The sequence below is a fragment of the Scyliorhinus torazame genome, chromosome 15, assembly GCF_047496885.1.
Source record: "Scyliorhinus torazame isolate Kashiwa2021f chromosome 15, sScyTor2.1, whole genome shotgun sequence".
NCBI lineage: Eukaryota > Metazoa > Chordata > Chondrichthyes > Carcharhiniformes > Scyliorhinidae > Scyliorhinus > Scyliorhinus torazame.
The window spans coordinates 52,169,591-52,195,128 of NC_092721.1; the positions used below are offsets into that span (position 1 = coordinate 52,169,591).

Below are 25,538 nucleotides of genomic sequence, written 5' to 3' on the forward strand. Positions count from 1 at the left end.
GACAGTGAGAGCCTTCTCCCGCGGATGGAAATGGCTGGCACGAGGGGACATAACTTTAAACTGAGGGGTAATAGATATAAGACAGAGGTCAGAGGTAGGTTCTTTACGCAAAGAGTAGTGAGGCCGTGGAATACCCTACCTGCTACAGTAGTGAACTCGCCAACATTGAGGGCATTTAAAAGTTTATTGGATAAACATATGGATGATAATGGCATAGTGTAGGTTAGATGGCTTTTGTTTCGGTGCAACATCGTGGGCCGAAGGGCCTGTACTGCGCTGTATTGTTCTATGTTCTATCCCCTCAGGCAGACCACAATCCAGAGATTCTGCCTTCTGGAGCGCTTCTCCAAGTCGTCCATCTTTTCTCTTAGCTTTTTCTGGCTCAGGGACAGTAGGGTGGCACAGTAGTTAACACTACTGTATCAAGGCGCTGAGGACCCGGGTTTGATCCCGGCCCGAGTCACTGTCCGTGTGGAGTTTGCACATTCACCCCTTGTTGGCATGGGTCTCACCCCCACAACCCAAAGATGTGCAGGGTAGGTGGATTGGCCATGCTAAATTGCCCCTTAATTGGAAAAAAATTGAATTGGGTACTGTAAATCAAAAAAAAAAAACTTCTTCTGGCCCTCCTGCCACCAACACGATTTCCGCCTCCAATGAGACAAACCGATCCTCGTGGTCAGCCACAGACCCCTCCATCTTCTGGAGCGAAACATGCTGCGCCTTCAGCCTTTGCTCCACTCTCTCAAAGGCTGCCCAGATGTGCCCGGCCACTGTGGCCAGGTCCTCAGAGGCCTCCTTCCTCTGCTGCTCAAACGTAGCTGTCAGGAACTTCACCAACTGTCCCATGGACCACTGTGCAGACAATGACGCCACAGAGCTCTCCGCCATCTTTCCCTCTGTCAGAGTGCGAGATCCCCTGGTTTGACTGTTGCCTCTTACTTGTTGCACCCCTCGTTTGATAGGCCCCAGACATGCCCTACCGAAGGAGAATTCTTAGTCCTTTATGCTTAAACACTGTGGGCGTCATGGTAGCACAGTGGTTGACACTGTTGCTTCACAGCATCAGGGTTCTAAGGTTTGATTCCCGGCTTGGGTCACTGTCTGTGTGGAGTCTGTATGTTCTCCCCGTTTCTCCGTGGGTTTCCTCCAGGTGCTCCGGTTTCCTCCCACAAGTCCCGAAAGACATGCTTGTTAGGTGAATTGGACATTCTGAATTCTCCCTCCGTGTACCCGAACAGGTGCCGGAGTGTGGTGACTAGGGGATTTGCACAGTAACTTCATTGCAGTGTTAATGTAAGCCTACTTATGACACTAATAAAGATTATTATTATTCCAGCTGCAAAACACCTCCCAAATCTGGCCAAAAGAACCAGGAAAATTCTACTTCGAGCTGGAGCTCCCAAATGAGCGACCACTCACGCCACGGCTGCCACCGGGAGTCCCTGAGCTACGTTCAAATGGAACATTAAACATGTCTACTCTTTCAGGTGGATGTTGAACGTTTGATACTATTTGCAGAAGGGTATCCTATCACTAAGTTTAACTGTCACTTTTCACTTTTGGGGTGACCAGCTTCTGGAATATATTTGCCAAAAATCTTCGTTCCTTACATATGTGGCAGTGTCCTTAAGTGTAGTATGCCTCTGCTTGAAAGCCACAACACATAACAATCTATTCTCCCGAGTATATCCCAACACACATGCTGCATACATCATGGCCGGGATTCTCTGAAAACGCAGCTAAGCGTTGACGCCGGCGTAAACACCGGAGTGTTTCACGTCGGCGTCAACGGGCCTCTTGGCCCAGCGTTTCTGTTGCTCGCAGGGGGCCAGTACGGCGCTGGAGTGCTCTGTGCTGCTCCAGCTGCTGTACGCAGCCCTGCACTGCCCGCTGTGGGTCTGCGCACAGCCGCAGGTCCACGCATGCGCGTGACGGCCGCTTCCGCGCTGGCGCCGCACAACATGGCGGAGCCACACAGCCGGCCATGTGTGGAAGAAGGTAGGCCCCCCCCCCTGGTCCCGGGCCTGACCGCCATGGAGGCCCTCTCCGGAGTCTGATCCCCCCCCCCAAACCAGGTCGGCCACCACAGCCGCAGGTCAGAGCTCCCGCCGGGTGGAACCATGTTAGAACCACGGCAACGGGAACTCGGCCGGTCGACTGCGGAGAATCGCCGCGGGGACTTCTTTCATCGGCCCCCGACCAGCACTGCGTCGGCCGCGCATGGCTGGCGGCAATTCTCCGGTTGCTGGAGAATCGCGTCTCGGCCCATTCGTCGTCTCCGATTCTCCAGGATTCTTCAGGCTCAGAGATCCCGGCCCACAAGTCTTGTTTCTGAAACCACCATTTTGTTCTTCCAGTTGCTGCAATATTCATCAGTCCTGCACCATTTGTACACCAATGATTGACCACCCACAGCATGATGTATCAAAAGAACATTTTGTGGGTCTGGACTGGTCAGATCGACATCTTTGACAAAGACTAAATAAACAATGACAGCCACAACTGGACAAAGGCTGCCCTTGGAGAAGGTAATAATGTGATTTGGAAGAACAGACGCATATTAGTATTGAGAGAAGTTTGTAATTCGACAGGTAACATAATCTACAGCTGTCTGTGCTAAAAGATGTTGATAAAGTCAACATAAAGTACACAACAGAGGGCGAATAAACTTGTGGAAAGACAGAAAATATATGTTAAAAGTTAGGTAAAATGAAAGGTTCACACAATGGAAGGATATCCTTTCATTGTGTGAACCTTTCATTTTACCTAATTTTTGGTTTCACAAACTTTGAAAAGGCACTCAAAAGTAGAGACAAAGTTATGAACAACCTGCCAGATACTATTCAGGATCACCTCAATTCAAAACAGACTACAAAATCTGAAAAGAACCAGTCTTACCAGTAAGACAGCCACCAATCCTGAAGTACGTAAGATACCTGCAGCAAAGAAAAAGGAAACTTAGAGATCAGCGTTGAACAGGTAAATTATTAGATTTAACCAAATTTACCGTGGGCAGCACGGTAACACAGTGGTTAGCACAGTTGCTTCACATCTCCAGGGTCCCAGGTTCGATTCCCGGCTTGGGTCACTGTCTGTACGGAGTCTGCACGTTCTCCCCGTGTCTGCGTGGGTTTATTCCGGGTGCTCCGGTTTCCTCCCACAGTCCAAAGATGTGCAGGTTGATAATAATAATGCTCTTTATTGTCACAAGTAGGCTTACATTAACACTGCAATGAAGTTACTGTGAAAAGCCCCTAGTCGCCACATTCCAGCGCCTATTCAAGTACACAGAATTCAGAATGTCCAATTCACCTAACAACACGTCTTTCGGGACTTGAGGTTAGGTGGATTGGCCATGCTAAATTGCCCTCAGTGTCCAAAAAAACAAAGCAAAAAGGTTGGGTGGGGTTGCTGGGATGGGATGGAGGTGTGGGGTGGGGTGCTCTTTCCAAGGGCTGGTGCAGACCCGGTGGGCTGGGCGGGCTCCTTCTGCACTGTAAATTCTATGATCTATAAAAAAAGCTCATTTGCTTAAACTTGATTTCCAATAATGAATGCTGAGAACAGCGATCTTGCACAATACAAGTGATCTATCTCTATACCAGCCCATAGTTTTTATCCATTTTAAAACATGACAGCGACAGTTGTTTGTATTAGGGCAAATTGAACAGTTAGACAAAGGTACAAGATAACCAAAAGTGAAGTTGTTAATACCGTAGAGCAGGTATTTTCAAAGTGGGGGTCGTGACCCGCGGGTGGGTCGCAGGCGGGTGTCGGGAGGAGAGTGGAGCCGTCCATCGCAGCGTTCCTGATTGCGGACATTCACGCGCAACAGCCGCAGCAGCTGGCTTTTAACAATGCCGGCTGTGAACGACTTTGAAAATGACGACCGTGACCAGCTAAAAAAATAAAGGGCACACTGCACATGCGTGTCCGCTCATCAGTGCGCATGCGGCCCGGGAGTGTTGGGACCTGAACTCGGGGACAAAGTGCAATAGCGGCATGGCGGCGGCTGACTGCGTGACCTTGATTTCCTTGAGGCTATGACCTCTATCTGTTTTGCATGCCTAAACATTACTCAAAATGATCTGGAGAGAGTATATATTCCTCATTGTTTAATCATGGACAGAACTGAACGTTTGGCAAGGGATATAATGAAAGCTTTGAGAAATCATCACATCATCACCCTCTGTGTACCGAAGGGTAGCTATAAGTTTTTTGCTGACCTTTTAGACTACATTAAAACATTAGAACATGGAACATAACAGCACAGTACAGGCCCTTCGGTCTTCGATGTTACGCCAACCTGTGAAACCACTCTAAAGCCCATCTACACTATTCGCTTATCGTCCATATGTCTATCCAATGACCATTTGAATGCCCTTAGTGTTTGGCGAGTCCACTACTGTTGCAGGCAGGACATTCCACGCTCTTACTACTCTCTGAGTAAAGAACCTACCTCTGACATCCGTCTTATATCTATCTCCCCTCAATTTAAAGCTATGTCCCCTTGTGCTAGACATCACCATCCGAGGAAAAAGGATCTCACTGTCCACCCTATCCAATCCTCTGATCATCTTGTATGCCTCAATTAAGTCACCTCTTAACCTTCTTCTCTCTAACGAAAACAGCCTCAAGTCCCTCAGACTTTCCTCATAAGATCTTCCCTCCATACCAGGCAACATTCTGGTAAATCTCCTCTGCACCCTTTCCAATGCTTCCACATCCTTCCTATAATGCGGTGACCAGGATTGCATGCAATACTCCAAATGCGGCCGCACCAGAGTTTTGTACAGCTGCAACATGACCTCATGGCTCCTAAACGCAATCCCTCTATCAATAAAAGCGAACACACCGTACACCTTCTTAACAACCCTCTCAACCTGGGTGGCAACTTTCAGGGATCTATGTACATGGACACCGAGATCGCTCTGCTCATTCACACTGCCAAGAATCTTACCATTAGCCCAGTACTCTGTCTTCCTGTTATTCCTTCCAAAATGAATCACCTCACACTTTTCTGCATTAAACTCCATTTGCCACCTCTCAGCCCAGCGCTGCAGCTTATCTATGTCCTTCTGTAACTTGTAACATCCGTCCGCCCTGTCCACAACTCCACCGACTTTAGTGTCATCTGCAAATTTACTCACCCATCCTTCTACGCCCTCCTCCAGGTCATTTATAAAAATGACAAACACCAGTGGCCCCAAAACAGATCCTTGTGGTACACCACTAGTAACTGGACTCTAGGCTGAACATTTCCCATCAACCACCACCCTTTGTCTTCTTCCAGCTAGCCAATTTCTGATCCAAACTGATAAATCACCCTGAATCCCTGTCTCTGTATTTTCTGCAGTAGCCTACCGTGGGGAACCTTATCAAACGCTTTACTGAAATCCATATACACCACATCAACTGCTTTACCCTCATCCACCTGTTTGGTCACCTTCTCAAAGAACTCAATAAGGTTTGTGAGGCACGTTCTACCTTCACAAAACCGTGTTGACTATCTCTAATCAAATTATTCCTTTCCAGATGATTATACATCCTATCTCTTATAAACCTTTCCAGGATTTTGCCCACAACAGAAGTAAGGCTCACTGGTCTGTAGTTACCGGGGTTTGTCTCTACTCCCCTTCTTGAACAAGGGGACTACATTTGCTATCCTCCAGTCTTCTGGCACTATTCCTGTAGACAAAGATGACTTAAAGATTAAAGCCAAAGGCTCAGCAAACTCCTCCCTAGCTTCCCAGAGAATCCTAGGATAAATCCCATCCGGCCCAGGGGACTAATCTATTTTCACACTTTCCAGAATTGCTAACACCTCCTCCTTATGAACCTCAAGCCCTTCTAGTCTAGTAGCCTGAATCTCAGTATTCTCCTCGACAATATTGTCTTTTTCCTGTGTGAATACTGATGAAAAATATTCATTTAGCACCTCTCCTATCTCCTCGGACCCCAAGCACAACTTCCAACTACTGTCCTTGACTGGCCCTACGCTTACCCTAGTCATTCGTTTACTCCTGACATATCTACAGAAACCTTTAGGGTTACCCTTGATCCTACCTGCCAAAGACTTCTCATGTCCCCTCCTGGCTCTTCTTAGCTCTCTCTTTAGGTCCTTCCTAGCTAACTTGTAACTCTCGAGCGCCCTAACTGAACTGAATTATGTTGTGTTAAGAAACTCTCAATGGAGGGGCAGCACGGTGGTGCAGTGGGTTAGCACTGCGGCCTCACGGCGCCGAGGTCCCAGGTTCGATCCTGGCTCTGGGTCACTGTCCGTGTGGAGTACGCACATTCTCCCCGTGTTTGCGTGGGTTTCGCCCCCACAACCCAAAAATGTGCAAACTAGGTGGATTGGCCATGCTAAATTGCCCCTTAATTGGAAAAAATGATTGGGTACTCTAATTTAAAAAAAAAAGAAACTCTCAATGGAACACAAACAGAATGCGACTCGTTGGAAACACATAAGCCATGATTCAGTTAAGTGACATAATAGCTTCCAGGAGTGGAATAATCCACTCCCGTTCATAAAAAAGATAAAAATAGTTCCTCAATTTTGTCTATTTAGTCTTTCATAACTTTATTTGCTTCAGCTCAAGCAACAGCGACTACAGATTAAGATCCTCTTGATGTCAGAATGAAAGTCTGCAATCTAGTGGAAAGTCAAATTATTATTCAAAGAATTATATTCTTAATCTCATGTGAGAGTACCTTTAAGAAATGGGTGTTTATCGAATAGTGAATGTCACTTTAAGAAATGTTTGTCTGCTCAAGTTATTGCAGTGATGTCAGAGTGTGGGTGGAGCTGGGCTGTGTGTCAGCTTTTAGTTTGGCTTTGAGGAAAAGCTTGGGTGTGTGTGTTTTTTTGGTTTCGTTTTAGTATTACATAGAACATAGAACGATACAGCGCAGTACAGGCCCTTCAGCCCACGATGTTGCACCGAAACAAAAGCCATCTAACCTATCATCCATATGTTTATCCAATAAACTTTTAAATGCCCTCAATGTTGGCGAGTTCACTACTGTAGCAGGTAGGGCATTCCACGGCCTCACTACTCTTTGCGTAAAGAACCTACCTCTGACCTCTGTCCTATATCTATTACCCCTCAGTTTAAAGCTATGTCCCCTCGTGCCAGCCATTTCCATCCGCGGGAGAAGGCTCTCACTGTCCACCCTATCCAACCCCCTGATCAGTTTGTATGCCTCTATTAAGTCTCCTCTTAACCTTCTTCTCTCCAACGAAAACAACCTCAAGTCCATCAGCCTTTCCTCATAAGATTTTCCCTCCATACCAGGCAACATCCTGGTAAAACTCCTCTGCACCCGCTGTTGGAGCTGAAGCCAGCCAAAGGTGTAATTTCGATCTCTCTGCAAAACAAAGACTATCTCTAGATCATTTGGTGAATTCAGAGTGATGCCTGCTTTCAGTAGAGAATTTAAACCTGATGTGCTTCTGCTAAAAGGTTTTTGTTGTCTTATGGATGTTTAAAGGAAAGTTTAAGTATTACTTAGAATGTTGTATTCTTTGGGGAGGGTATTTGAATTGACGGTTGCTAAGATGTTCACTGTATGCTTTAAAAAGGGTAACTGAGTTCATAGAATAAACATTGTTTTGCTTTAAAAATTACTTTCAAATTTCTGCTGCTCCATTCCTGTAGAGTGGACCGTGTACTTCCCATACCACAATCTATTCAAAGTTGTGGGTCAGGTGAACTCCTTGATACACTTTGGGGTTCTCTAAACCCTGGTCCATAACAAATTGGGGGCTCGACCGGAATAAAAGTCCATCTATTGGATTGGCTTAGTGAACGTAAAGACAGTGAGGGGTGAGCATATTGTGGTGGCTTTTCAGGTGTGGTATTTCAGTTTAAGTAGAGAGTGTGTTGTGGACAATGGCTCTTTCAGAGGCTCTGAAGTTTTTGGGGGTGGAGACGGTCACACGCAGTACCTTAGGGACAGAGACTAAAAACAGACTGTTAGATTTGGCAAATACATTGCAAGTAACATTATCTGCCAAGGTGCGAAAAGATGAGGTAATTATGGCGGTGGCTAAGCATTTAAAATTGCCTGAGATACAGTTTTTGACTCATTGGAAATGGCAAAAGTTCAGTTACAAATTAAACAAATGGAAAAGAGAAAGAATTAAATCACCTTGAATACGAAAGAGATAGACCGGAAAAAGAAAAAGAGAGAAGAAAGGAAACCAGGAAGAATTGCCCCAGCAGAACAAAAAGAAAGAGTAAGGGAGATACAGTTCAGGGAAATAGAAAGAGAGAGAGAGAGTTTGAACTACGGAAAATGACCATGAGTTAAAAATGACCAGTTAAAATTGGCAGGCGTAAAGGGAAACGTGTTGAGGATCATGAGAAAGAGCGTCAAAGTCGAAGGCGTGGTGGGGATCTATTTAAATATGTCCACGCAGTGCCAAGGTTTGATGAGAAAGAGGTAGAAACCTTTTTCATTTCATTTGAGAAGGTGGTAAAACAAATGAAAGGGCCACAGGACATCTGGGTATTACTTATTCAAACAAAGCTGGTAGGTAGGGCTAGTGAAGTGTTTGCATCACTACCGGAGGAGGTATCTGGGATATATCAGGAGGTAAAAAAATCCATCTGAGGTGCATATGAACTAGTGCCTGAAGCCTACAGACAAAGGTTTAGAAATGTAAGGAAAGAATTTGGTCAAACATATATGGAGTTTGAAAGGATCAAACCGAGTAATTTTGAGAGGTGGATAAGGGCTTTGAAAATAGACCAAACGTATGAAGCTCTCAGAGAAATTATACTTTTGGAGGAGTTTAAAAATTCAGTTCCTGATATAGTGAGAACTCATGTGGAAGAGCAGAGACCATAAGACCATAAGACATGGGAGCGGAAGTAAGGCCATTCGGCCCATCGAGTCCACTCCACCATTCAATCATGGCTGATTTCAACACTATTTACCCGCTCTCTCTCTCCATAGCCCAAAGCAGAGGGTTAAAACTGCGAGGTTAGCAGCAGAAATGGCAGATGATTATGAATTAGTTCATAAATCAAAGTTTGGTTTCCGACATCAGTTTCAGCCTGTGAGAGTTAGAAACCAGGGACATGAGAAATACTCAAGTGGTAAAGGTAAAGGAGATATGATGGAAGATAATAAGGAGAGTGTACCTCTGATTAAAAAGGAAATCCAGGAGGGTGGAAAATAAATGAAAGGTTTCAAATGTTTTCACTGTAATAAATTGGACCATGTAAAGTCACAGTGTTGGTGGTTAAGAAAAGCACTGAGAAGGCTGATGTGGTAAAACAGGATAAGACAGTGGGTTTGATGAAGTGCTAAAGGAAAGACCAAGTGAAGCGAAGGAGATGCAAAAGATTGTACAGCCTGATCAAGAGGTGATTGATAAGAAGGTGCCAGATCTCTTTAAAAAATTTACTTGTGTGGGTAAGGTTTATTCATGTGTATCAGGAGGAGCAGGTAAAGAAGTCACAATTTTAAGAGATACGGGAGCTAGTCAATCTTTGATGGTAACAGATGAGGAGTTATGTAGTTTGGGAAGAATGTTGCCAGAAAAGGTGGTAATATGTGGAATTCAGGGTGAGAAGAGGAGTGTTCCATTATAGAAGGTAGGGTTGGAAGTCCAGTGAAGAGTGGTGAAGTGGTAGTAGGAGAAATAGATAAACTATGTTGTCCATGAATGCAGTTTATCTTGGGTAATGATAGAGCTGGATCGCAGATGGGAGTGATGCCTAGTGTAGTTGATAATCCAGTGGAAAATCAGACAACTAAAGGGTTGAAGGACGAATATCCTGGGATTTTTCCGGATTGTGTACTAACAAGGTCACAAAGTCACAGGTTAAGACAAGAGGAGAAATCAAAGAGTGAAGATGAAGTTGAAGTGCAATTATCAGAAACGACTTTTGATCAGATGGTTGAAAAGGACCAAGAACAGGTGGAGGATGAGGCGGATATTTTTAGTTCAGGAAAATTGGCGGAGTTACAACAGAAAGATATAAAAATAAAACAGATGTATCAGAAAGCAAACACGGAAGAGGAATCTGAGTGTATACCGGAGTGTTATTACCGTAAAAATGATGTCTTGATGAGAAAATGGAGACCTTTACGTATGCCGGCGGAAGAAAAGTGGGCAGAAGTTCATCAAGTAGCTTTGCCGATAGGGCATAGAAAGGAGGTGTTGCATTGCACATGAGGTACCAATGGGAGGTCATTTGGGAGGAAGGAAAACTCAAGCTAAAATACAAAAACATATTTATTGGCCTAGACTACATAAAGATGCAGTTAAATTTTGTTGATCATGTCACACATGCCAAGTGATAAGGAAACCTCAAGCAGTGATAAAACCAGCACCCGTAATACCCATGCCAGCATTTGAGGAACCTTTTACAAGGGTCTAAATTGATTGCGTAGGACCGCTTGCTAAAACGAAAAGAGGGAATCAATATCTTTTGACCATAATGGATGTGTCTACTAGGTTTCCAAAGGCCATTCCAGTACGTAATATTACAGCAAAAAAGATTGTGGAGGAGTTACTTAAATTCTTTCCTAGATATGGACTACCGACAGAAATAAAATCGGATCAAGGATCAAATTTTACGTCAAGGTTATTCAAAGAAGTTATGGGTAGCTTAGGAATAAAACAATTTAAATCAACTGCGTACCATCCAGAATTGCAGGGAGCATTAGAAAGGTGGCATCAGACATTAAAGACAATGTTGAAGGCTGATTGTCAGGATTATCCAGAGGATTGGGATAAAGGAATTCCGTTTGTACTGTTTGCAATTAGGGATGTACCTAATGAGTCAACCAAATTCAGTCCTTTTGAACTAATTTTTGGTCATGAGGTAAGAGGACAATTAAATTGATTAAGGAAAAATTGGTGAGTGAGAAATCGGAAATTACATTATTGGATTATGTGTCAAATTTTAGGGAAGGATTAAATAGAGCAGGTGAATTGGCTAGACAACATTTAAAAGTTGCACAACATGTGATGAAACGGGTCGCGCACAAGAAATCGTACTTTTGCCAGTGGAGATAAAGTTTTAGTGTTGTTACCAGTGGTAGGTGAACCTTTAAAAGCAAGGTTTTGTGGACCGAATCAGATTGAAAGGAAATTAAGTGAAGTGAATTATGTGGTAAGAACGCCAGATAGAAGGAAAACGCACCGAGTGTGTCATGTGAATATGCTAAAATGGTACTTTGAAAGGGAAGGATCGAAAAGGGAGGAGGTTTTAATGATTATAACTCAAAAGCGATGAACCAAACCCAGATGACTTGGAATTTGACATACCTCAAATTAAATTGGAAAACGAGGATGTTCTTAAAAATTGGGATAAATTGTTGAATTACCTTCCAGGAGAAAAACGAACTGGCCTGAAAGAGTTATTGATATCACATGGGCAAGTTTGTGGAGATAAATTGGGAAGTACTAAAATGGCTATACATGATGTAGATGTGGGAGATGCTGTTCCAATAAAACAACATCCATACAGACTTAACCCTTTAAAATTGGCACAGGTTAACAAAGAGATTGAGAGGATGCTTAAAAATGGCATAATTGAAGTGGGTTGCAGTCAATGGAGCTCACCCATCCTGATGGTACCAAAACCGAACGGTACCCAACGGTTGTGTGTGGACTATAGAAAGGTTAATGCAGTTACAAGAATGGACTCTTATCCTATCCCATGTTTGGAGGATTGCATTGAGAAAGTGGGACAATCAGTTTTTATTCCCAAAATTGGATTTACTTAAAGGTACCTTTATCCGACAGGGCGAAGGAGATTTCAGCTTTTGTGACTCCAGATGGTATATACCAATACAAAGTTATGCCATTTAGAATGAAAAACGCGCCAGCCACATTTTAATGGTTAACTAACAAAGTTGTTTCAGTATTATCCAATTGTGCGGTATACATCGACGATCTGGTAATTTTCAGCCAGACATGGAACGAACATTTAAAACATCTGATGGAGTTATTCGATCGACTTCAGGAGGTGGGTTTGGTGGTAAATCTAGCCAAAAGTGAATTTGGAAAAGCCCAAGTCACTTTCCTTGGCCACACAATTGGACAGGGCCAAATGGTCCCACGGGATGTGACATAGACATAGATTTAGAACAGTACAGCACAGAACAGGCCCTTCGGCACTCAATGTTGTGCTGAGCATTGGCTGAAACCAAGATCAAGCTGTCCCACACCCTGTCATTCTGGTGTGCTCCATGTGCCTATCCAATAACACTTGAAAGTGCCTCAAGTATCCGACTCCACTATCACAGCAGGCAGTCAAGAGACACAGCCTGAGTGAGACACATTCAGAGTGGGAATTTGGAAGTTGGTAATTTGGTGCAGTGAGGTAATTCGGTGCAGAGTGGGAGAAGGTGCTTTGTCCCTACTGTTTTGTTCTCTCTCTTTCTTCTGGCCTGTAACTTTTAATCAGCAGGGAGAGAACCTGAGAGCATCTGAGACCCTCAGAAGGTAAGTAAGTGATTTTTACTCATTTTTACTTTTATTGCCTTTTCAAATTGTGTTTAAAGGGGGAGGGGGGGGGGGGAACTGAAGTGACATAACAGAAAAGCTGTGACCTGATTGGCTGGTTGGGAATCTACACAAAATTAAAAAAATTAAGCACTGGTAAACTAATTAAACATAATTACTTGATTATAATTTAGAGGGGTATCTAAGCCAGAGATCGGAGAGTACTATATTTAGCTTTCACATTGATAGTAGAAATCTAGTGCGAGGTAACATATAGTTAACAGTAACTTTTTTAAAAAAACGTTTAAATTTAATTTACTAATTAATTGACGCAATGTCAATTAGAGGGGTGCAGTGCTCTGACTGTGAGATGTGGCAGGTCCGGGAGGCTTCCAGCGTCCCGGATGGCTTCATCTGCAGAAAATGCACCCAACTGGAGCTCCTCACAGACCGCATGGTTCGGTTGGAGCGGCAGTTGGATGCACTTAGGAGCATGCAGGTGGCGGAAAGCGTCATAGATCGCAGTTATATAAATGTGGTCACACCCAAGGTGCAGGCAGAGAAATGGCTGACCACCAGAAAGGGCAGGCAGTCAGTGCAGGAATCCCCTGTGGTTGTCCCCCTCTCGAACAGGTATACCCCTTTGGATACTGTCGAGGGGGATAGCCTATCAGGGGAAAGCAGCAGCAGGCAGAGCAGCGGCACCACGGCTGGCTCTGATGTTCAGAAGGGAGGGTCACAGGGCAGAAGAGTAATAGTCATAGGGGACTCTATAGTCAGGGGCACAGATAGGTGCTTATGTGGACATGAAAGAGGCTCCAGGATGGTATTTTGCCTCCCTGGTGCCAGGGTCCAGGATGTCTCCAAACGGGTAGAGGGCATCCTGAAGGGGGAGGGCAAACAGGCAGAGGTTGTTGTACATATTGGTACTAACGACATAGGCAGGAAGGGGCATGAGGTCCTGCAGCAGGAGTTCAGGGAGCTAGGCAGAAAGTTAAAAGACAGGCCCTCTAGGGTTGTAATCTCGGGATTACTCCCTGTGCCACGTGCCAGTGAGGCTAGAAATAGGAAGATAGAGCAGCTAAACACGTGGCTAAACAGCTGGTGTAGGAGAGAGGGTTTCCGTTATCTGGACCACTGGGAGCTCTACCGGGGCAGGTGTGGCCTATATAAGGACGGGTTGCATCTAAACTGGAGAGTCATAAACTGGCCGCGAGGTTTGCTAGTGTCACACGGGAGCGTTTAAACTAGTATGGCAGGAGGGTGGGCACGGGAGCAATAGGTCAGAAGGGGAGAGTATTGAGGGAGAACTAGGGAATAGGGCCAGTATGGCTCTGAGGCAGAGCAGACAGGGTGAAGTTGCTGAACACAGCGGGTCTGGTGGCCTGAAGTGCATATGTTTTAATGCAAGAAGTATTAAGGGTAAGGCAGATGAACTTAGAGCTTGGATTAGTACTTGAAACTGTGATGTTGTTGCCATTACAGAGACCTGGTTGAGGGAAGGGCAGGATTGGCAGCTAAACGTTCCAGGATTTAGATGTTTCAGGCGGGATGAAGGGGTGGCGGAGTTGCGTTACTGGTTAGGGAGAATATCACAGCTGTACTACGGGAGGACACCTCAGAGGGCAGTGAGGCTATATGGGTAGAGATCAGGAATAAGAAGGGTGCAGTCACAATGTTGGAGGTTTACTACAGGCCTCCCAACAGCCAGCGGGAGATAGAGGAGCAGATAGGTAGACTGATTTTGGAAAAGAGTAAAAACAACAGGGTTGTTGTGATGGGAGACTTCAACTTCCCCAATATTGACTGGGACTCACTTAGTGCCAGGGGCTTAGACAGGGCAGAGTTTGTAAGGAGCATCCAGGAGGGCTTCTTAAAACAATATGTAGACAGTCCAACTAATGAAGGGGCTGTACTGGACCTGGTATTGGGGAATGAGCCCGGCCAGTTGGTAGAAGTTTCAGTCGGGGAGCATTTCGGGAACAGTGACCACAATTCAGTAAGTTTTAAAGTGCTGGTGGACAAGGATAAGAGTGGTCCTACGGTGAATGTGCTAAATTGGGGGAAGGCTCATTATAACAATATTAGGCGGGAACTGAAGAACCTAGATTGGGGGTGGATGTTTGAGGGTAAATCAATATCTGACATATCTGACATGTGGGAGGCTTTCAAGTGTCAGTTGAAAGGAATTCAGGACCGGCATGTTCCTGTGAGGAAGGATAAATATGGCAATTTTCGGGAACCTTGGATAACGAGAGATATTGTGGGCCTCATCAAAAAGAAAAAGGAGGCATTTGTCAGGGCTAAAAGGCTGGGAACAGACAAAGCCTGTGTGGAATATAAGGAAAGCAGGAAGGAACTAAAGCAAGGAGTCAGGAGGGCTAGAAGGGGTCACAAAAAGTCATTGGCAAATAAGGTTAAGGAAAATCCCAAGGCTTTTTACACGTACATAAAAACCAAGAGGGTAGCCAGGGAAAGGGTTGGCCCACTGAAGGATAGGCAAGGGAATCTATGTGTGGGCGAGGTACTAAATGAATACTTTGCATCAGTATTCACCAAAGAGAAGGAATTGGTAGATGTTGAGTCTGGAGAAGGGTATGTAGATAGCCTGGGTCACATCGAGATCCAAAAAGACGAAGTGTTGGGCATCTTGAAAAATATTAAGGTAGATTAGTCCCCAGGGCCTGATGGGATCTACCCCAGAATACTGAAGGAGGCTAGAGAGGAAATTGCTGAGGCCTTGACACAAATCTTTGGATGCTCACTGTCTTCAGGTGATGTCCCGGAGGACTGGAGAATAGCCAATGTTGTTCCTTGGTTTAAGAAGGGTAGCAAGGATAATCCAGGAAACTACAGGCCGGTGAGCCTTACGTCAGTGGTAAGGAAATTACTGGAGAGAATTCTTCGAGACAGGATCTACTCCCATTTGGAAGCAAATGGACGTATTAGTGAGGCAGCATGGTTTTGTGAAGGGGAGGTCATGTCTCACTAACTTGATAGAGTTTTTCGAAGAGGTCACAAAGATGATTGATGCAGGGAGGGCAGTGGATGTTGTCTTTATGGACTTCAGTAAGGCCTTTGACAAGGTCCCTCATGGTAGACTAGTGCAAAAGGTGAAGTCACACGGGATCCCGGACGAGCCCTTTGCAAGGTTTTCTGTTGGTCAAGCGATATTTTGGGGCAGCACGGTAGCACAAGTGGATAGCACTGTGGCTTCACAGCGCCAGGGTCCCAGGTTCGATTCCCCGCTGGGTCACTGTCTGTGCGGAGTCTGCACGTTCTCCCCGTGTCTGCGTGGGTTTCCTCCGGGTGCTCCGGTTTCCTCCCACAGTCCAAAGACGTGCAGGTTAGGTGGATTGGCCATGCTAAAAATTGCCCGTAGTGTCCATAAGGGTTGGGAGGGGTTATTGGGTTGCGGGGATAGGGTGGAGGTGAGGGATTAATGTGGGTCGGTGCAGACTCGATGGGCCGAATGGCCTCCTTCTGCACTGTATGTTCTATGTAATCAGGGGTGAGCTGGCAAGGTGGATACAGAACTGGCTAGGTCATAGAAGGCAGAGAGTAGCAATGGAAGGATGCTTTTCAAATTGGGGGGCTGTGACTAGTGGTGTTCCGCAGGGATCAGTGCTGGGACCTTTGCTGTTTGTAGTATATATAAATGATTTGGAGGAAAATGTAACTGGTCTGATTAGTAAGTTTGCAGACGACAAAAAGGTTGTTGGAATAGCGGATCGCGATGAGGACTGTCAGAGGATACAGCAGGATTTAGATTGTTTGGAGACTTGGGCGGAGAGATGGCAGATGGAGTTTAGTCCGGACAAATGTGAGGTAATGCATTTTGGAAGGTCTAATGCAAGTAGGGAATATGCAGTGAATGGTAGAACCCTCAAGAGCATTGAAAGTCAGAGAGATCTAGGTGTACAGGTCACTGAAAGGGGCAACACAGGTGGAGAAGGTAGTTAAGAAGGCATACGGCATGCTTGCCTCCATTGGCCGGGGCATTGAGTATAAGAATTGGCAAGTCATGTTGCAGCTGTATAGAACCTTAGTCAGGCCACACTTGGAGTATAGTGTTCAATTCTGGTTGCCACACTACCAGAAGGATGTGGAGGCTTTAGAGAGGGTGCAGAAGAGATTTACCAGAATGTTGCCTGGTATGGAGGGCATTAGCTGTGAGGAACGGTTGAATAAACTCGGTTTGTTCTCACTGGAACGACGGAGGTTGAGGGGCGACCTGATAGAGGTCTACAAAAGTATAAGGGGCATAGACAGAGTGGATAGTCAGAGGCTTTTCCCCAGGGTAGAGGGGTCAATTACAAGGGGCATAGGTTTAAGGTGCGAGGGGCAAGGTTTAGAGTAGATGTACGAGGCAAGTTTTTTACACAGAGGGTAGTGGGTGCCTGGAACTCGCTACCGGAGGTGGTGGTGGAAGCAGGGAGGATAATGACATTTAAGGGGCATCTTGACAAATACATGAATAGGATGGGAATAGAGGGATACGGCCCCAGAAGTGTAGAAGATTGTAGTTTAGTCGGGCAGCATGGTCGGCATGGGATTGGAGGGCCGAAGGGCCTGTTCCTGTGCTGTACTTTTCTTTGTTCTTTGTTCACACCCTAACCACTCTCTGAGTAAAGAACCTACTCGGACATCCCTCCTATATCGCCCACCCTGAATCTTATAGTTATGCCCCCTTTAAACAGCTACATCCACCCGAGGAAATAGTCTCTGAATGTCCACTCTATCTACCCCCCTCATTATCTTATAAACCTCTATTAAGTCGCCTCTCATCCTCCTCCACTCCAAAGAGAAAAGCCCGAGCTCCCTCAACCTTTCCTCATAAGACCTATTATGCAAACCAGGCAGCATCCTGGTAAATCTCATCTGCACCCTTTCCAATGCTTCCACATCCTTCCTATAGTGAGGTGACCAGAACTGCACACAAAGGGGCTGTTTAGCACAGGGCTAAATCGCTGGCTTTGAAAGCAGACCAAGGCAGGCCAGCAGCACGGTTCAATTCCCGTAACAGCCTCCCCGAACAGGCGCTGGAATGTGGCGACTAGGGGCTTTTCACAGTAACTTCATTTGAAGCCTACTTGTGACAATAAGCGATTTTCATTTCATTTTTCATTTCAAACACCCGCGCAGGGCAACCAGCCCAATTGCACTCAGGCAAAAATGCCAGCTTGGCACCTTGGCAGTGCAAACCTGGCAGTGGCATGCCAGCTTGCAGTGCCAACCTGGGCATCTTTGCAGTGGTAGGCTAGAACCCAGGTGTCACTGGTAGGATGCCCAGGTGGCACCAGCAGTGCAAGGGAACCACCTTGCCCGAAGGGCATGCAGCTAGGGGCCTCTGATCCCTTGGGAGACCCCCACGAGTGCCGTTCCATCTGGTCCCCATTGGTGGAGACCTGTGCTGAACAGCGCTCGCCCTAGGTCTCCGACGTGAAGGGAATGAATCCTAACACCTCAGGTACCTTGGGAATCTGCACATTGAAGTGAGATTAGCTGTCTGGCTTCTATGTGCAGATTTGCCAAAAAGTCATCCGCGCCACAATGGGCGGGATTTACATCAAAACGGGTAGCGAGGTCTCCGGCTTGTAGCTGCCACGCTGTGCCACGGCGAGCTGACTTCAGGTGCAGCGTGACAATTGGATCGTGCCAAAACAGCCAAGAAAGAGGCTGCTTGACCCATCAAGTCTGTGCTGGCTCTCTGTAGTGCAATCCAATCAATCACATTTCCCTGCTTTATTAAAGTCTTAGAGGTTTACAGGATGGAAACAGGCCCTTCAGCCCAACTTGTCCATGCTGCCCGGTTTTTACCACTAAGCTAGTACCAATTGTCCGCATTTGGCCCATATCCCTCTGTACTCATCTTACCCATATAATTGTCTCAATGCTTTTTAAAAGGCAAAATTGTACCCGCCTAATTACTGCCTCTGGCAGCTTGTTCCAGACACTCACCACCCTGTGATAAAATTTCCCCTCTGGACCCTTTTGTATCTCTCCCCTCTCACCTTAAACCTGTGCCCTCTAGTTTTAGGAAAGCTGTTTGTATCCAATGGGCTACCTCTCCCTGGATCCCATGAGATTTAACCTTATGCAATAACCTACCATGCGGTCCCGCGATCTTTTTTGCTCCAAAGTAAACAACTCCAGTTTCTCCAACCCAACCTTGAAGCTAATCAATGCTGAATTTAACTGAACTTTTTCCACCGATAAACTTATTAAATTGCAGTGCATTTTAGTCAAGATTCAATGATCAAAATATATCGTGGCCTCTATTCCGATGATGCATCCTTCCACAACAGCTTTTTGGAGATATCTTCTTTTGTTTCCTCAACCGAAGAACACGCCAGAACCACCATGGTTGACAGGACCGTCGACTGTGTCCACAACATCTCCCACACTTCTGCTCTCACCCCTTCCCCACCCCCCCCCAAGTAACAATAGGATTCCACCCCACCAGCCTCTGTATTTAATTCATCATTTTCCAACATTTCTAGCACTACTAGCATGATGTCACCACCAATCACATCTTCCCCTCCCTTCCCATTCCCTCCATGATCGTCCACTCCTCAATCACCACCAACAGCCTGTTCCTTTTCATGGTACCTTTCCATGCAAATACAAGAGATATAATATCTACCCTTTTCCTCTTCCCCCCTCACCTTCCAGGTGAAGCAGTGATTTGTATATATTTCTTTCAATTCAGTATCTGTATTGCTTCTTATAGTGTGGCCACCTCTACAGTGGGGAAGCCAAAAGCAGACTGAGTGACTACTTCTTGGAACATTGCTATTCAACTTTGCAGACGATACTAAAGTTGGTGGTGTTGTCGATAGTGTGGAAGGATGTAGCAGGTTACAGAGGGATATAGATAAGCTGCAGAGCTGGGCTGAGAGGTGGCAAATGGAGTTTAATGTAGAGAAGTGTGAGGTGATTCACTTTGGAAGGAATAACAGGAATGCGGAATATTTGGCTAATGGTAAAGTTCTTGAAAGTGTGGATGAGCAGAGGGATCTAGGTGTCCATGTACATAGATCCCTGAAAGTTGCCACCCAGGTTGATAGGGTTGTGAAGAAGCCCTATGGAGTGTTGGCCTTTATTGGTAGAGGGATTGAGTTCCGGAGTGAGGAGGTCATGTTGCAGCTGTACAGAACTCTGGTACGGCCGCATTTGGAGTATTGCGTACAGTTCTGGTCACCGCATTATAGGAAGGATGTGGAGGCTTTGGAGCGGGTGCAGAGGAGATTTACCAGGATGTTGCCTGGTATGGAGGGAAAATCTTATGAGGAAAGGCTGATGGACTTGAGGTTGTTTTCGTTGGAGAAAAGAAGGTTAAGAGGAGACTTAATAGAGGCATACAAAATGATCAGGGGGTTAGATAGGGTGGACAGTGAGAGCCTTCTCCCGCGGATGGATATGGCTGGCACGAGGGGACATAACTTTAAACTGAGGGGTAATAGATATAGGACAGAGGTCAGAGGTAGGTTCTTTACGCAAAGAGTAGTGAGGCCGTGGAATGCCCTACCTGCTACAGTAGTGAACTCGCCAACATTGAGGGCATTTAAAAGTTTATTGGATAAACATATGGATGATAATGGCATAGTGTAGGTTAGATGGCTTTTGTTTCGGTGCAACATCGTGGGCCGAAGGGCCTGTACTGCGCTGTATTGTTCTATGGCGTACAGACAGTTGGCGGCCATGTTGAGTGGACCCTGGACAAAGAGAAACCTCGGAGCTCAGGGGCCCGGCCTCATGGTGAGAATGGTGACCATTTTGGATGGCCCCCTAAGAAAGGGAAACCCTGGATGGCAGGGGCGCATCACGATGTAAGTCAGTGATCCCGCAGGACCCCCACCCTCCCACCAGGATAGTTACCTGGGACGTCAGGGGACTTAACGGCCCAGTGAAAAGATTCAGAGTCTTCGCCCACCTGAAAAATAAGAAAGATGACATAGTCTTTCTCCAAGAGACACACCTGAAGGAGAAGGACTGACTACAGGTAAGGAAGGGCTGGGTGGGAGAAACCTACCATTCCTGTTACGGGACAAGGGCCATGGGGGTAGCTATACTGTTAAAACGAGGACGATGTTTACTGTAACGAGGATGGTTACGGACCCAGAGGACGGTACGCAATGGTCAGCGGTGCCCTGGTGAACGTGTACCCAACTGGAACAGCACGGAGTTTATAAAAAAGACCATGGCAGAAATCCCCAACGTCGACATGCATCGAGTGATCATGAGGGGGGGATTTTAACTGTGTACAGGACCCACGGACAGACATTGAACCCCAAAACAGGGAAGACCTCTAACATGGTGAAAGAACTCGGCACATTCATGGAGCAGATGAGGTAGTGGACCCATGGCGGTTCACCCACCAGGTGAGAAGTAGTTCTTCTCCCAGGTACATGTCATATACATGCGGATTGACTTCTATGCAGTGGGGAAAATTGGTTCTTCCAGGGCTTGGAAGAGCAGAATACTCTGCGATCGTGATCTCCAACCACGCTCCACATTACATGGATATCGGGTTGGAGATGGGATGTGCCCAAAGGCCCCATGCAGGTTTGACATGGCCCTCCTGGCCAATAAGGCCTTCTGCGAGAAAATATCACAGGCTGGAGACAAGTATATTACTAATAACCGGAATGGGGAGGTCTCGCAATTCATGTTCTGGGAGTGAGGCGTTGCAGGCTGTGATCAGGGGTGAAATTATTGCTTACAAAGCATGAAGAGATAGGGGAGAGAGGTGGCTAGGCAACAGCTAGTCGACTCCATACTGGAGGTAGACCGGCGATACTCCAAGGCCCCAGCCGTAGAGCTCCTGGTGGAGAGGACGAAGCTGCAAATGGACCGTGACCTGCTCTCAGCCAGGCACGAGGGACTCTGTACAAACACAGAGAAAAGGTAGGCCGCTTGCTGGCTCACCAGCTAAAAAAGCAGGCAGACAAGCGGGAAATAGCCTAGATTAGAGACAGCAGATGCAAACTAGTACCGGAGCCGGAAAAGGTCAACGAAAGATTCAAGGCCTTCTACTGGAGGCTGTACACCTCTGAGCCGCCCGCAGGGACTTGGGGATTAACGTTACTTCAATGGACTGGACATGCCAGTTGCAGGGGAGGACAGGAAACGGAGGCTGGAAGCATCATTAGATCTGGGAGAAGTCGGACTTCCGGTTGCGGCGATGACCAGCTGAGTCGCACGTTTCGGCACCTCCCGTTTTAACGGACTTTTGGGCTCTTATCGGCAGCCCCAACGGAAGTTTTTCACAGCCAAACTCAGTGTGAGGCGATAAAGGAAGGAGTCCCCCCGGGTGTGGATGGAAAGAAGCGATAGTAGTGGCCAGATTGCGGAGGATCCTCTGGAGCAGCGGCAGAGAAGAGAAGGGAGAAGCAAGATGGCGGCTGAGGGAGCCCAGATGGTATGGGGCCCGGAACAGCAGGAGTTCCTCCGGCGATGTGTGGAGGAGCTCAAGAAGGAGGTGCTGGCGCCGATGTTGCTGGCGATTGAGGGATTGAAGGAGACGCAAAAGACCCAGGAGACGGAGCTCCGTGGAGTGAAGGCAAAGGCAGCCGAGAATGAAGACGAGATACAGGGCTTGGTGGTGAAGACGGAGACGCACGAGGCACTACATAAGAGGTGCATAGAAAGGCTGGAAGCCCTGGAAAATAGCTTGAGGAGGAAGAATTTAAGGATTTTGGGTCTTCCCGAAGGGTCAGAGGGAACGGATGTTGGGGCGTATGTGAGTACGGTGCTCCATACTTTAATGGGAGCTGAGGCCCAGACGGGCCCCCTGGAAGTGGAGGGAGCATACCGGGTCCTCGTGAGAAGACCGAAGGCAGGGGAAATACAGCAATAGTGGTGAGGTTCCACCGCTACAAAGACAGAGAGATGGTCCTGAGATGGGCTAAGAAGACACGGAGTAGCAGGTGGGAGAACGCGGTGATCCGCGTGTATCAAGATTGGAGTGCAGAGGTGGCGAGAAGGAGGGCGAGTTTCAATCGGGCCAAGGCGGTGCTCCACAGGAAAAAAGCGAAATTTGGAATGTTGCAGCCGGCAAGACTGTGGGTTACGCACCAGGGCAAACACCACTACTTCGAGACGGCGGAGGAGGCGTGGGCATTTATTCAAGAAGAGAAGTTGGACTAGATTTGAGGACTGGATGTTTGGAAAGAAGTAGCGAGGTGGTGGCAAGGAATTGTAAAGGGGGGAGGGGGGGAGGGTTTATCTGTAAAAATGTTGGACGGGAGAGATCTTTCTCCCCCACCCCCAGAGGGGGGGACACGAAGAAATGTGGGCGCCGGTGGGGAGGGGGACAGGGAAGGGGAGAGGGAACTGCGCCATTAGGGGCGGGGCCGAGAGGGAAGCGCGGGAAATTGTGTCGGGAAAAGTGGGCGCAGGAAATTGTGGCGGGAAAAGTGGGCGCAGGAAGGAAGGGGGCCCCACACGCAGGGAGGCCAAGGGTAAACGGGGGAAGCCGAGGTCAGCCAGAGTTTGCTGACTCCCAGAAGCAATATGGGGGGAACAATCAAGCTAGAAGGGAATCTAGCGGGGGGGGGGGGGGGGATTAACTGGGTTGCTGCTGCTGAGGGTAAGGGGGAGCTGATATGGGATGGGATGATCGGGACGGGAGGGCGCTGTCTGGGGGACAAACGGGTGCGTGGGACACGGGTGAGGAGCTGGTTTAAAAAAGGGGATGGCTAGTCGACAATGGGGGGGGTAAAGGGCCCCCCAACCCGGTTGATCACGTGGAACGTGAGAGGGTTGAACGGGCCGATTAAGAGGGCAAGGGTACTTGCGCACCTAAAGAGGCTGAAGGCGGATGTGGTTATGCTTCAAGAGACGCACCTGAAAGTGGCGGATCAGGTCAGAATAAGGAAATGATGGGTGGGACAGGTTTTCCACTCAGGATTAGATGCGAAAAATAGAGGGGTGGCAATACTGGTGGGGAAACGGGTACTGTTTGAGGCTAAGACCATAGTGGCGGACAGTGGGGGCAGGTACGTGATGGTGAGTGGCAGATTGCAAGGTGAGGCGGTGGTGCTGGTGAACGTATATGCCCCGAACTGGGATGACGTGGGTTTTATGAAGCGTCTGTTGGGCGCATCCCGGACCTAGAGATGGGAAATTTGGTATTGGGGGGGGGGGGACTTCAACACGGTGCTGGACCCAGGGCTGGACCGGTCCAGATCTAGGACCGGGAGGAGGCCGGCAGCGGCCAAGGTGCTTAAGGGGTTTATGGGGCAGATGGGAGGAGTAGATCCCTGGAGATTTGCTAGACCGAGGAGTAAGGAGTTTTCCTTCTTCTCCCACGTCCATAAAGTATACTCCCGGATAGACTTTTTTGTCCTGGGAAGGGCACTGATTCCGAAAGTGGCAGGAACGGAATATTCGGCTATAGCTGTTTCAGATCACGCCCCACACTGGGTGGATCTGGATCTAGGAGAGGAGAAGGAGCAGCGCCCACTTTGGAGATTAGACATGGACTGTTGGCAGATGAGGGGGTATGTGGAAGGGTGAGGGGATGTATTGAAAGGTACCTAGAGGTCAACGATGATGGAGAGGTCCAGGTGGGAGTAGTATGGGAGGCGCTGAAAGCGGTGGTTAGGGGGGGGAGCCCACAGGGGGAAAGAAGAGGGTAAGGAAAGGGAGAGACTGATCGGGGAGATTCTGAGGGTGGATAGGCAATATGCGGAGGCCCCGGATGAAGGGTTATACAGGGAAAGGCGGAGACTACAGGCGGAGTTTGACCTGCTGACCACGGGTAAGGTGGAGACGCAGCGGAGGAAGGCACAGGGAATACAATACGAGTATGGGGAAAAGGCGAGTCGACTGCTGGCCCAACAACTTAGGAAGAGGGGGGCGGCGAGAGAGATCGGAGGAGTTAGGGACGGGGAGGGAAGGATGGAACAGAGGGCGGAGAGGGTGAACGGGGTGTTTAAGTCATTCTATGAGAGGCTGTATAAGTCCCAACCCCAGGAGGGGAAAGAGGGAATGATGCTCTTCTTGGACCAGTTGGAGTTCCCGAGGGTTGAGGAGCAGGAGGTGACAGGTCTGGGAGCGCAGATTGAGGTGGAGGAGGTGGTAAAAGGAATCGGGAACATGCAGGCAGGAAAGGCCCCGGGACCAGATGGGTTCCCGGTGGAATTTTACAGGAAATATGTGGACCTACTGGCCCCACTCCTGGCGAGAACCTTCAATGAGGCTAAGGAAAGGGGGACACTACCCCCGACGATGTCGGAGGCGACGATATCGTTGATCCTGAAACGAGACAAAGACCCGCTGCAGTGCGGGTCATACAGGCCCATCTCCCTCCTAAATGTAGACGGCAAGTTACTGGCCAAGGTGATGGCGACTAGGATAGAGGACTGTGTCCCAGGGGTGGTACACGACGACCAGACAGGGTTTGTTAAAGGGAGGCAATTGAATGCCAACATACGAAGGTTGCTGGGGGTAATGATGATGCCCCCACCGGAGGGGGAGGCGGAGATAGTGGTGGCAATGGATGCAGAGAAGGCATTCGATAGAGTGGAGTGGGACTACCTGTGGGAGGTACTGAAGAGATTTGGATTTGGAGAGGGGTTCATCAGATGGGTTCAGCTCCTGTACGGGGCCCCGGTGGCAAGCGTGGTTACAAACAAGCAACGATCCGACTATTTCCGATTACATAGGGGCACAAGACCGGGGTGTAACTTGTCCCCGTTACTGTTCGCGTTGGCAATCGAGCCATTGGCCATAGCGCTGAGGGGCTCTAGGAAGTGGAGAGGGGTGCTTAGAGGAGGAGAGGAACATCGGGTGTCATTATATGCGGATGATCTGCTGCTATATGTGGCGGACCCAGTGGAGGGGATGCCTGAGATAATGCAGACACTCAGGGAGTTTGGAGAGTTCTCGGGATACAAATTGAACATGGGAAAGAGTGAACTATTTGTGATGCACCCCGGGGAACAGGGCAGGGGAATAGACGATCTGCCGCTGAGGAGAGTAGCAAGGGACTTTCGATATCTAGGGATCCAGGTGGCTAGGAACTGGGGAACGACACGACAGGTAGAGCTGATGG

At 47.7% G+C, this 25,538-nt stretch overlaps 1 protein-coding gene across 3 annotated transcripts in view; it reads right to left on the reverse strand.

Moving 5' to 3' along the window:
• Positions 1 to 25,538, reverse strand: part of abcc4 (ATP binding cassette subfamily C member 4 (PEL blood group)) — a 742,685-nt gene that overhangs the window by 339,199 nt on the left and 377,948 nt on the right. For all 3 annotated transcript variants that reach the window (XM_072476237.1, XM_072476236.1, XM_072476238.1), the window contains one exon: positions 2,902 to 2,939. In XM_072476237.1, coding sequence (XP_072332338.1) covers positions 2,902 to 2,939 — 38 coding nt within the window. The remainder of the gene's footprint in view (positions 1 to 2,901; positions 2,940 to 25,538) is intronic.